The sequence below is a fragment of the Aulonocara stuartgranti genome (assembly GCF_965226115.1).
Source record: "Aulonocara stuartgranti genome assembly, chromosome: 20".
NCBI classification, from domain to species: Eukaryota; Metazoa; Chordata; class Actinopteri; order Cichliformes; family Cichlidae; genus Aulonocara; species Aulonocara stuartgranti.
Genome location: NC_138956.1, coordinates 5,942,550 through 5,955,114, shown reverse-complemented (window position 1 = coordinate 5,955,114; position 12,565 = coordinate 5,942,550). Strand labels below are relative to the sequence as shown.

General features: G+C 37.5%; 2 protein-coding genes across 3 annotated transcripts; both read right to left on the bottom strand.

Moving 5' to 3' along the window:
* Positions 1-56: 56 nt before the first annotated feature.
* Positions 57-4,118, bottom strand: ttll9 (tubulin tyrosine ligase-like family, member 9). Of its 2 annotated transcripts, XM_082519613.1 has the most exons (14): positions 3,939-4,118; positions 3,483-3,514; positions 3,320-3,415; positions 3,054-3,165; positions 2,772-2,957; positions 2,563-2,631; positions 2,390-2,480; positions 2,192-2,232; positions 2,019-2,106; positions 1,698-1,756; positions 1,381-1,577; positions 866-979; positions 532-656; positions 57-440 (listed from the first exon to the last, which is right to left on the bottom strand). In XM_082519613.1, the coding sequence occupies exons 1-14, from the start codon at positions 3,951-3,953 to the stop codon at positions 370-372; spliced, it is 1,296 nt and encodes a 431-aa protein (XP_082375739.1). In that variant the 5' UTR covers positions 3,954-4,118; the 3' UTR covers positions 57-369. The 2 variants fall into 2 exon arrangements, with proteins under 2 accessions (XP_082375739.1, XP_082375740.1); XM_082519614.1 differs by lacking the exons at positions 57-440; positions 866-979 and adding an exon at positions 742-825 and having other exon boundaries at positions 583-656.
* A 2,430-nt stretch (positions 4,119-6,548) lies between these two features.
* On the bottom strand, positions 6,549-10,516 carry LOC309697698 (uncharacterized protein; the record flags this gene model as incomplete). The annotated part of the gene is made up of 5 exons (XM_082519816.1): positions 10,407-10,516; positions 8,116-8,167; positions 7,136-7,291; positions 6,807-6,902; positions 6,549-6,641 (listed from the first exon to the last, which is right to left on the bottom strand). Exons 3-5 carry the CDS (start codon positions 7,247-7,249, stop codon positions 6,549-6,551), a joined length of 303 nt encoding a protein of 100 aa, XP_082375942.1. The 5' UTR covers positions 7,250-7,291; positions 8,116-8,167; positions 10,407-10,516.
* Between the last annotated feature and the right edge of the window lie 2,049 nt (positions 10,517-12,565).

Here is a 12,565-nt window from a genome sequence, read left to right as displayed (position 1 = left end):
CACTGGTCTGTTGGTCATTCTTTGAAGCACCTGAAGAAATGGTGCCAGATTCACAAGTGTTTTTGTCATTGACATTGTGCATGCAAACATGCAAACACACGCTGCCATTCAAGCACATTGATTACAGTATTGGATTCAAAAGAAAAACCCTCTGTACTGGTGTATTTCTTGTTGAAAGTAATGTAGGGTTGTTACATGGTTTGTAGTAGATTTTAAGCATCAGATCTGCACAGATAACTGTATAAAGCATTAGAGATGTATTTCCCCATAGCTGGCCGCTTAATTAGACCCCTCAATGCCACCCTGATTATTCAATCTTTAACACTAAGTACTGGAGTAGCAGCATTGTAGTAGAAAATCTCAATCTGATTATGCCTTCCTTTGGCATGGAAATGGTTTTAGAAGCTGGCGAAGCTGTTTCTCTCTGTCGTTTACACACCCTGCAACAAAGAAGAGGTTCTTAGAATGGGAATTACTGTTGCCTCGAAAAGAAAAGGAAAAAAAAAACCAGGAGCAGCACATTTAGGCTACCTAGGTGTGTGTTGGCTGTGAAACCTGAGCTGCCAAATGTTTGTAGGTTGGCATCCTCTCTGTAGACAGGACCATCATTCCACATGAGATCATAGCCACCCACTCTTTTCTCCTTCCCAGTGAGCCTAAGGAGAAAACAGTCCATTAGAACACAGTATGCAAAAGAAGGAAATGGAAGTAAGCTTTTCAAAAGTGCTTCTTCACACTCACATTCTTAACTTTTAAATGTGCTATAATCCAGGCTCAGACCATATAAAATGACTGCAGGGAGGGGAAGTCCTCGAACTCTGCTCCCTAATGACAAAACGGAAAAACATATGAATGAGGTCTTTACCTTCCCTCCATATCCACAACATTCAAAGTGTCTTCCAGCAGTCTGCATTTCATCTCGTAATCCTCCTGACAGCTGGGCGTGTGTGATGGAGAGGCATTCACCTCAATTAACCACCTGTGGAAAGATGAAGGGTTGATTATGTTCAGCAAACATTTACTTTCATGCCACTGTGGGCCAATCCACGAGTACAGCAGACAGTTCATTAAGGATGGCTAGTATTTGCAGTGGACAGAGGTGCTTTAATTAATCCGTGCGCTGTAATTTAGCACAGCCCAACTCTCAGCTTATCAGATATGCTGAGCATTTCGTTTGTGGTTATTCATGCATTTCTAGTGAATTCTCCTACCTTAGGTATTTATTTCAGTTTTATTTTATAAATATGTAATACAAGTTATTTCAGGCCATTGAGAAACCCAAAAATTCTTAAGCATAGACATGCATGGTTTAGTAGTGTATGTTTAGAAATACACGTAAATATGATAGTGCACTGTGTTGGCATGTGTTTATAGACTTACGGTTTGAGGTTCTGATCCAGTAGTATGTCATAACCATAGAGCTCAAAGCAGTGTTTGTCATTAATAATGACCTTTTGTACACTCTGCAGACTGCGGACAAAGATGTTGTCCATCTCTTTAAACAGGGTTTCTACCATCTCTCTGCCGTGTTTTGCAGTCAGGTATCTTCGAAGCTGTTGCATCTGCCACTTGCATCCCTGCTTATCATTGGATGAAACAATGCAGCAATAAAGAGATAAAAGCTGTTTAAAACAGACATGTTTCAGAACATAAAAGTAACATGAGCTCTTTTTCTTTGAGGTTCCTGAATTACACACCTTCTCGTGATCATAGTCAGGTGCTGTTTTTTGAACAGACACATTGGTGAGATGCATATCTGAAAATAGGTGCTAAGGAGAAAACTTTACTGATGGGATTCAACATGGACAAAAGCAAAAAAAAAAAAAAAAATTAGGATGTGACAGTCTCGGAAATGTGGCCAAACTGAGCTATTTAAAATTTATTTTTACATGACAATTCATTAGACAGAGCCTAAATTTATTATGCTGATAACCCAGGGCTAAATGTATATTAGTAAATGTATCAGCATTCAATTTAATGCAAAAAAACCCCAACAACAATAGTAGAAAAAGGGATACACTTGTCATCAATACTGCTGAGGGAAAAGCGAATGCCTGAGAAGCGCGCAAAGCCGTCTCGATACAGCCAGGCTTTCAGGGGTACATACTGAAAGAGAGACAAACTGATTTTAACATGCAGCAGATTTTTCATTTTATATAAAACTATGCAAGCTACAGGGATCAGTACATACTGATGTGACCAGCACATAGACCCTCATATCAAACTTTCTGCCTGTTGGGGAAAAAAGCATAAAAGGTAATGAAGCAAGGATATTTTCTCATCGACAACAGTCAACATTGCTAAACAAAGTATTGTCAATTTTCATTGTATGTTAAATGAAACTGTAAATTAATTATATTAAATTGTATTATTTTAGCATGCTCATTACCATTGATTAAATAAGGGTTCTCTATATAGCGCTGTGCCACATAGCTTTTCACTTGAACTCCGTCCTTCTGTTCCTCTGAGCGGGAACCATCCTGTGTGAGTATTATCAATCAGACTCTCAAAATGTCTCCTTTTAGCAGTTTAACTTACAACCAGTTCTTTACATAACCCCACCTTCTTCCACTCTATTATGTCTTTCAGTTTTCGAAACAGAAAAATGCCTTTGCCTTGAGATTTTCCAACCTAGACAAAAGAGATATATTTTCATGGTATCGGAGCAGCATGGTTATAACTTATTTTTACTTTCTGAGGTCATAAAAACTTTTTTTTGTTGTTTTTGCACCTGGTTACTTGTTTTTTTCTTTGCTTGTTTTTTAACTAACCGGCTTCATGATCCAGGTGTTGCCAGGGCTTCGATTGAATTCCTCTACAAAGAGATGATACTCACTGGGCATTGCAAAAGTGCAAGGGAAAAAATCACAGTTGGATGCTTCTATGCGACCAACCTCCCTTTCAAGCTGTTTCTGGTATCTCTTGAGGTTTTTCACCATAAGATTTTTGCGAGTCAGCTGTAGTGCAAAACATAGAAACAAAGGAAATGACTTGTTTACCACTAAAATGTCCATTTAACAGTTACATGAAACCACAGGCTGATGATAACTCACTTCATAATGGTTGCGAAAGTGGTTTATCCTTACGTGCTCCTCCATGTATGTATGATCAAAATTCTCCCTCAGCCATCCCACATCACACCAGTTGAAGTCCCACTCACCATCACTGTGAGGAGGAGAAAAGAAAGCTGCAGGATCAAAGACACCGCTGCCATCCATCCCTGGTGTAGCATTCTCTGGGGAATGTTCCTGATTTCCTTCTATATATGCAATCCTGCACATAATTCCACAGAGTCTTTCTAAAATATCAATCTACTCACTCTTTAACTTCAATCCAGTTTGGTCTTTGGTGCAAGACATCCTGTATGGTGTTACAAGGCAGGCCACATTTGTAGCGCACACAGCTTCTTCCTTCCCTGAGGAAACATTGCATCACAGTACATGTATTTTTAAATGTACAATCAAATTACGAACAACACTTACCGCTCTTCATATGAGCCTTTGTATCCATATGCCTGTAAAGGTAAAGGAAGCAAAAAGAACTCAGTGGCTGTGAGGAGTGAAAAAAGTTAGCTTTACAAACACTTGACAACTTCCAGCTTAATTGGTAATTGAGTGTGAAGTTGTAAGATGTTGAAAAATGTTGTCAATAAGCAATTTTTCAGAATTGGCAAATTGCTGCTTAACCCCAACTTCCTCCTAATTTGTGGCTCTCATGTGTTACTATTTTATTTCAGTTTTAACACCACAAAGTTGGGATAACCCAAGGTCAACGAGTGTGTTTTTCAGACAACTGAATACTACGCTGAACAGCACTCTTCTGCTTTGATTATTAAATTATTAGCATGTGTATCCCGTAAGTAAGTTATAACTCTAGCAGCTAGGCAATGCCACATCCACATCTTTGTTATGGGAACAATGTCGCTTCTTTCTTTTTACCTTATACTTTGACATGGATGCCCTGACCGCGAAAAACAGAGGGAATTGTCGAAATTACTATCATTACAAAAGTATTTTTAAAAACACGTGAAAGTAACGCATACTGGCTACAATAGCAAAAGTTAGCTACTGTTCAACAGTGTTTAACAACTGCTACCATGGCAACCTTGCCCCGTACTGTCGGAAGAATGTCCTAGTGTACTTCCCGTAGAAGACGGAGACTTATTTTTCAAGCAGAAGCGCGAGACATGTAACGAGACATAAAACGCTCACAAACGTTATAATAATGTGAGGTTTTCATCCAGCTCATTTAAATCACAATCATGCACCAGCATCTATGGCAGGGTCTCATGAGCTGCTTGTTAACCCGATAATATGGAGAACATATTAAAAATAACAGGCATACAAAAGCTTCTAAAGAATGATGGAAACAGTAATCATTATTATCTTTATTATTAGGAATCTGTTCTATCAATTCACCACTTAGTGGCGCCAAAACTCCAATGAGTGGGCCAAATGGTGCATTTGTAGCATATGCTAATCAATAATAGTATTTTGTTTAACAGCATTTAATATTTATTTTTCCCTGCTAAATTAAATGAATTAATGTGTAATTGCATTATTTACATATTTGTATTATCTATCTGTCAACAAATACATAAATGGAAGCTAATACTGCTATATTATTATTATTATTATTAGTATTAGTATTATTAGTGTATATATAATCCTGCCATTAATAAAAACCAGAGACAGGAATTGCACTTAGTGAACTGTCATCACTATGGATTGATCTTTAATCCCTTGCTTCTTAAATTGACAGAACACAATGCTCTGTCAATGGTTAATTGAGCTCAGTTCAGTTCGATTTAATTTATATAACGCTAACCAATAACAGTCACCTCATCGTGCATATACACTACAAAGTAAAGCCCTACAATATTAGAGAGCAAAACACCAAGCAGAGGATTCATGGATTGTATCTATTATGCATATTTTTCTTTGTGATCGAAGCCTGCTCATTTAAGTGGTCATTACTTTCCTCGAATTTTTTTTAATGTCTCTGTGATATGATCAGGACCCACACTGTGTTCAACACCCACACCTTTAAAAATAAAAGTTCTCAAAGTGACACACTCTGAGCACCTTTATTTTTTAAATATAGCATCCCCACTGCTTCGGCACCGAATATATTTTCCAGCTCCTTCCCACAGAAAGCACACCGCTCGTTCCTGAGTCCGGGCACTACACTGAAAAAAATGTTTTGTTCAATTTACTCAATTTTTTTATGACAAGTGGTTGCACGAAATAAATTTGTTTGAATCCAGAAATATTTTTTAAGTACACTGAATTTAATTTAAGCGAGTAAAACCAACATATATTTTTAAGCTACTTTAACTTAACTGTTGTGGATACGTCTTAGTCAAATATTATTAGTAAGTCCAACTAAGGTCGTGTTAAATGTACCAGAATAATTTGTTTCCTTTACACTTATGTCCCAAACTTATATTCAAATCAATCAAATTGTTAATTTCTCTCTATTTCAATTAAGTTAAGTTTACTTAAATATTGCTTACCCTGATTTGTAGTTTTTAAAAACGTCAATAATGAAAACTACAACATTCTTTCACATCATTTATTAATGCAAAATTTGTTGCAAACAGAATAAGAATCCACATCTCTAAGGGAAATTGCTGCAATTTGTATAATACAAATTACAAAACTTTTGCCTATGAACTAGTAGCTTTAAAAAGCTGTATTCAAACAAAACAGAAACAACAGACAAGAGAAATGTTAACCAATGTTTCTCTTCCTCTAAAAAAGAAAAAAAAAACCAAACTCCTTACATAAAAGAATAAAACACTACCAGCAGTATAATGTATCACAATTAGAAACTGATGCATCCACAAACTAACCAGTTTCAGACTTGCTGTTCTGCGATCCATATTTAGAAATTGCATTTTAATAAGGTAATTAGACTTAAAATTAAACTTGTGTTTTCCTTACTGCTTATTGACCACTGTCTTTCCATTCTAGTCCTTCCTTGAAGATTCTGAATGTTTTACATATTTTCTGACCTAACATACTCGCTTCAAAACAATTAATAGTCTTTAAAGTGTTACCAGTGTGCTGCAGTGTGCTAATCATGAATGGTTTTTTGTTTTTTTTTTTATCCGGTTGAGTTAACACTGATTATACGCAGGGCAGCAGCTATAACTGAATAATTACAAAGTTGCTCTTCAAGCTACTCAAATGTACCACACGTGAAACATTCATTATTGAAAGTTAAAATGTTCAATCGAAACATAACACAGAACAAATGATGGTTGTACAAGAGTTTCACTCCTATTCACAAGAGCACCAGTCATTGGTAATTTACATAACAGCATTCTCTTGATGTGTTATTTTAGAAATCTTCCTATCCAGTAGCAATTTTGTTCTTCAGCCCAAAGACTTTGGGGGAGAGCTTTTCACCATCAAATCCCATCAACACTTTCTAAATGAATTCATAATAGTCCTTCAATTCCTTGGGGAAGGCTAGGTTTAGTGCATAGATTACTCCAAGCATCAATGCACAAGCTTGTGCCAGAGATCCAATGTTGTCCATGACTATCTCCCCTTCAACAAATATTCCCTGTTGATGACATAAATGCCCATGGTGTGCTTCTTCAGGTCTCTCTGGATATCATCTCCTTCAATGTCCTAAACATTTAATAAAAAGGTAAAAGAAAAAACAATTAACTCTACAATTAAATTCCAATCTAGTCGTTTGTGTGTGTGTGTGTGTGTGTAATACACACACACACAGATATCTATCTAAAAAGTGTGTGTATAGATGACTTGCTTACAATGACTTAAATGACTTACAAAGAACTCCCGAATAAGGCTTCCGTCCTCTTCACCAAGGTAGAGGCAAAGTGCCCTGAGAACTGCTTCCCTTTTCACTTTAACATCACTTTCAGCCTGTTTAAAGAGAGTTGCTGATTAAACCAATTTGGAAAAAAGAACAATGTCTGAAATTCGCAATAAGTAAATTTTATCATATGTCAGTTCAAACATAGTAAATAAAATTTATATATGAAATTTCAAAATTTAGATTGCTTGGCTGGTCACCTAAAACGGCTTATTGGACTCACCAGTGACCTGCCACTTAAGACAAAAGAAATCCAAATAGAATTTGCAATATTCAGATTTACCTCTTGCATGATCTGCAAGTGGTGGGCAAGTTTCTGCCCAGAAACACCGCCCTTCTTCTGGAAAACTGTCATCAACTGAGGTGTAATTCTGTCTAACTGTGCCGCGAAGGTCATCTCCAGTTGAAGTGTTGTAATACACTGGAATTCAGCATTTACCTGTTAAAAAAAAAAAACAAAAAAAAACCCCACACACACACACACACACACACACACACACACACACACGTATGATTATTTTGTTATTTCTTCATTAAATGCTACAATGCAATTGCCATCACTTCATAAAGCATGATTATCATATGGGTTAGTATACAGTGCATGAAGGATGTTACTACTGTTAATCAAAGAAGAAATGAATGGCATCAGTCCATTTAACGGGTTTAAAGGGTTTTAAAAAGCAGATATTTGTCTGTTTCAGGTGGTTGGCAACACATTTTCCTGTGCTCTTTGTCCACTGGTGGGAGTGTCTCACCTGTGAGGTCAGCGGGGCAGAACTCTGCCATCAGCAACAGAGAGCAGAGAAAATTTAGATGTGCAACTAAAAACATGCTTGCCATGTAAGCCCCAAACATCTCTGAAATTGCTCTGCAAACTTCAGAGTACTTATACTTCAGGAGTCCTGTGGGTACCGTAAAGACTCATGTATGCAAACAAACCACTTTTTTTTGCAATCTGATCCTTTTTCTCTTGGCTGTTTCCTTCAGGGATCACCACAGTGAATGATCCACCTCCATCTAACCCTATGCTCTGCATCCTCTTAACTCACAAGAACTAAATTCCTGTTTTTCATTTCACTTTCGCAAGTTTTTTTTTTCTTTTGTCCTGGATAAAAGAAATTTAATCATATATATTAATTGATATTAATTAATATCAATATTAATAATCACAAGAACCCTTAAGATGAGATAGATAAACTTGTCCCTGCAATACTGTGACAAATACTGTTGTGATAAATATGTAAGGAATTTGCATGTACTTACCAAAATAACACCATCTTCTTGAATAAACAGTAACACATAAGGGGAAGAAAATCTGCCAGAAAAGGAAGACAAATAAAAAAATAAAATAAACTTTAGAAAGACAAACAATTACCGTTTCCAAGCCATTAGTGCATTACTTCATGATACTCCCTTGTAACAAAACAAATCTTACTTGTGCCTCTGTGCAAACTACAGATGGCACGATACCACTTTTTTATGTCCGATACCGATATCATAAATTTGATTATCTGCCGATGCCGATATGAATCCGATATAGTGTATTTTATAATAAATAAAACTGTTTTTATAAATATTTTTCTGCATTTTGTATAAGTTCATACTCAGTTTTAAAAACAAAACATTAAAGCTATTCTGTTATACCTGTATGCAAAAAATACACTGCACCCAAAATATTTTATACTTCAGCAATACTGATCAACCTAAAAAACTTACACCATCCTCCTTATTCAGGTATTCTAAACAGTACATAGAAATATTAAACTAACTAATAGGACTGCCAACTCCCAGCAAAAATATTAGGAAACCACCCCGCACCCTTCGCCTGATAATGCTTAATTGACGTAATCTACTTTAATGCACAGAAATCAATTATTTTTCTATAATAATTTGATTCAACATTTTTCTTCAATACAGTTGCAGACAGCGCAGACAGCGTACCTTCCCAAAGGAAAAAGTGCTATATGTACTACTATTACTAGGGCATATATTAGACTTAATATTTACTACATACAATAATGGATCTCTATACATTTAACCAGATCACCACTTTGGTAGTAAGATTTAGAATAATTATTTATTAAAAGCTAGACATTTTAAATGAGAATAAGAAAGAAAATTATGTCTTTGTGTCTCCCTTTCCCTGTTAATGCCCTACCTGGCCCCCTGGCAAAACTTTGCTAGATCCGCCCCTGCACAGTTACCAGATGTCAGCTACATAGAAAAGGATCCTGGTGTTATTTGTCTCTCATAAACAGTTCATAACTTCCCTTCAACTCATTCATGTGACCTAAAATGTAAACCTGTTTCTTCATTACCTGTTCAGCTCTAATGATTCAGTAAAAACTTCTCCTGGTTTCACCTTCATGTTTCCTTCTCACCACATATCCAAACTATCATGACCAGCAGCTATTACGGCTGTGGCTCCAGAAAACATAAGCGGATACTAGAAGTAATATTAAAAAAATTCTAGCAACAGCTTATCAAGCTTAAACGTGCTGCTGTTGTTTATCTGCCGTTTTCCTCTTTCTAGCGCAAACTGGGTGACTAACAAATGAGACTAGCGACAGAAAAGCCGATCACCTGATAATCGATCAGTTTCATGATTGAAGTAGCAACAGGAGAGGGAGGGGGGAGAATGAGGGAAGAAGTTTTAGCTGTTCAGCATGAAGACACCGAATAACTCCAGCTTTGTGTCTTTTTTCATTCTAGCTGAAGTATAAAACAAATCGCTTCCTTTCCCCCTCAATACAAAACTCCGACAGCCAGTCCAGCTGTGGCTCCATACATCGGTTGTTAAGCTCAACATGGAAATACTATGCAAACATAAAGAGATGAACTTACACACTTGCTTTACTTCTCTGTGTTAGTTTTCTCTGAGATTAAATGCAGCGGTTTGGAAGCACGTAGCGAGGCTTTAAATGCTAAACCAGACCGCTGACAGGTCTTGCACTCAACAGCTCTATCAAGTGAAGCAACTTCTTTTCTGAGTTAATTTCAGTTCTGACAAACATCACTCTCAGTGCCTTTTGATCTCACATTTTTGGCAACCACTGAGTAATTCTCCTCCACAGTTTACAACCATTATTTTTTTCTGCACAAAAGACGTTGTGCAACGCCAATCCTACTTATTTCCTACTGCACCCCTGACTGTGCAGGTGCGTTCAGAAGCCCCCTCCCCCGCCCGACTATTCCTTAATGCCAATGTTGTGGCGGGAGGGACGATTTCTCCACTTAAAACTGCAGGCGACTGTACAGTGAACTTTACAGCTAACTACAGAGAAATTGCCTCGTTCCATAATTTGTTAGTACAAAGTGTGCCACAAGAACTAAGCTAAAAACATATGACATTTTAACGCATCAATACAATTACTCTTTTAATAGAGCAGTAGCTAATAGAGCACATAGCTAGCTTAAGTCAAATTCATGACAAAGTTCAGAGGTGTACAACTACTTAGACTTCTTTCTCCATGTGCACACGTCTTAAAGAGTCAACATGCTTTGACTGAGGTAAAAAAAAATAAAACAAAAACGACCGTAAAAGGTTTACTTACCGAAGCTAGACCACCTTTATATGAAGTTGTGCGATTAACTTGAGCCCGCTTGCAGCACACAGAGTCCGCTTCTTCAGTCCGCGTGCAAAATGGTGGCCTGTCCTAACGCATGCGCAAAATGGCCCAGCAGGAGGCTATGAAAAACATACTTAAGCATTTTGAGCTACATTTAATTAACTAAAATTAATTGGATTAAAACGCAGGGAATGTATTCTGGAGTTACTCGAATTATATATGTAGACAGGAATTACTCATTTGAATTGAAAAGATATACCAAAATATAATATGCTATATTTAAAAGGAGACAATATCACTTTTTTCAGTGTAGAAAGGGGCCGAGTTCATTAGTTGTAATCCATCTCAGCTGTCCTCTCCGTCCTCCCGGCACAGCCCCGTGATCTTACCGTACCACCCCTCCATTGCAGCTGAGCCAGAGTCCACCGCTGCCACAGTCTCATTGATCCTTTGGTTATTGTTAATGTTCATTTTAAAAAATCCGTGGTGGGTTGGGGTTACAGTAGGCTACGTGGAAAGTATCTCTTTTTAAGCTATAGCCAGTTTGCAAAAACATTGACATTTGTTGTTTTTCAGCGTACTGTCAACAAAGTGAGGGGAGCTTATGCTGGACTCACATTTCTGTGAAAAGTTAAATAAACTGGCACATTACTTGTTACCTCAAACAATCATCCATACTTTAGACTCTGGCTTATATGTATATGTAAATAAAATCTGATCAGGCTATTTAAGAAGACTTTAAGATGAATGTTGACAACCTCTCAAATTGTAAAATGAATGGCACTCAAGCTAAACCAAAACCCAGCCTCAAAGCCTCATTGAAATGACAGCTGATTTAAGGAACACATTAGACTGTGAGCCATTATGAGTTTTATTATAACTATTGGGTCCTTTTTTATCACAAAGATGAAGGCCAGATCAAATCTGCTCAAATGGCAATTTTTTATGTTTCAAATCCAAAACAGATGGCTATAAAATGGCATCAGTTTTCTTTTAACCTTCATCTGCTTGGCTGAGGCACAGAAGTAAAAACATGCACGTATTAATTTGGTCTCCAAATGGCAATAAATATTTGGAGCACCCCCGACCGACTGTGCATGCCATGTGTAATAATTAAATGAGAGTGTGGTCAAAGGAGCTTGCAAAGAAAAGCGTCTGGACTTCTTTAAGTTGCTTAAAGACGTTTCACCTCTCATCCGAGAAGCTTCTTCAGTTCTAAGGTCAAATGGTGGAGAGTCCCAGATATAAACCTAGTGGGAGAAACCCCCCACAGAGGGACAAAAGGACCCCCTGATGATCCTCTAATTGCCTGAGCCAAGGTGTGAAACTGGGTGTGGGTCCCAATCAGCCAGAGTTTCGGGTGTGTTCATTGTGAAACCTGGCCCCACCTTACCACTGTGAGCGACCATCTTTGAACAGAGGCGGGGGTTTACGACACCAACTCTCTGCCATCTATAATCCAGTTTTGAGATCCCTTCCCAGACGCCTTAACGCCCACTCACATCCTGGGCCATCTGACCTCAGGAATTCGCATGATAAGGTGGGGCCAGGTTTCACAATGAACACACCCGAACACACCCGAAACTCTGGCTGATTGGGACCTTTTTACCTTTTTACATTTTTCCTACAACCAGCAACCTTACTGTTTTTAAACAACACTAAATTATAGTGTTCTGTTGTCCGTTTTAGTTCTTTGTGTTTCTTAAGAAACATCCAAGCTTTACTCTTTCTCCTTGCTTTTCAAAACCCAGTGTGTGCAAAAAACTTTGTTTCCTTATCCCTGATAATAAGTTAAGCAGTAGATGCCAATCAGAGGGCAGTGTTTCAGCAAGCTTTTATTCTGAGACACATTTCCTGCATTTGTGTCTGTGCAACAGTTTTGGTTTGGCACTCACTGTAGAGAGACTTTCTATCAGTCTCCAATAGTAGCTGTATGCATGTTGCCTGTAATTTTGGCTAACCGCTTATGTTTAAGTCTTTATGCAACAAGAAAAAAAACAGCTCCATCACAAGTGTCTTGGAATGCAAATTGTATTTGGGGGTGAATCCACATGGGTTTCTCTCTTTTAAATGTGCACCCTGTGTCTTCTGTGGATATAAAGTTAAATTCCAACTTTATTTTCCAATTTAAACTGTCATCTCAA

Bases quoted from the DNA above. Each gene is read 5' to 3' on its own strand.
- ttll9 (XM_082519613.1), bottom strand. The intron at 2,958-3,053 runs GTGAGTTATCAT...TTTGCACTACAG, and splicing joins ACTTTCGCAACCATTATGAA to CTGACTCGCAAAAATCTTAT. The intron at 2,481-2,562 runs GTGGGGTTATGT...ATACTCACACAG, and splicing joins ACATAATAGAGTGGAAGAAG to GATGGTTCCCGCTCAGAGGA.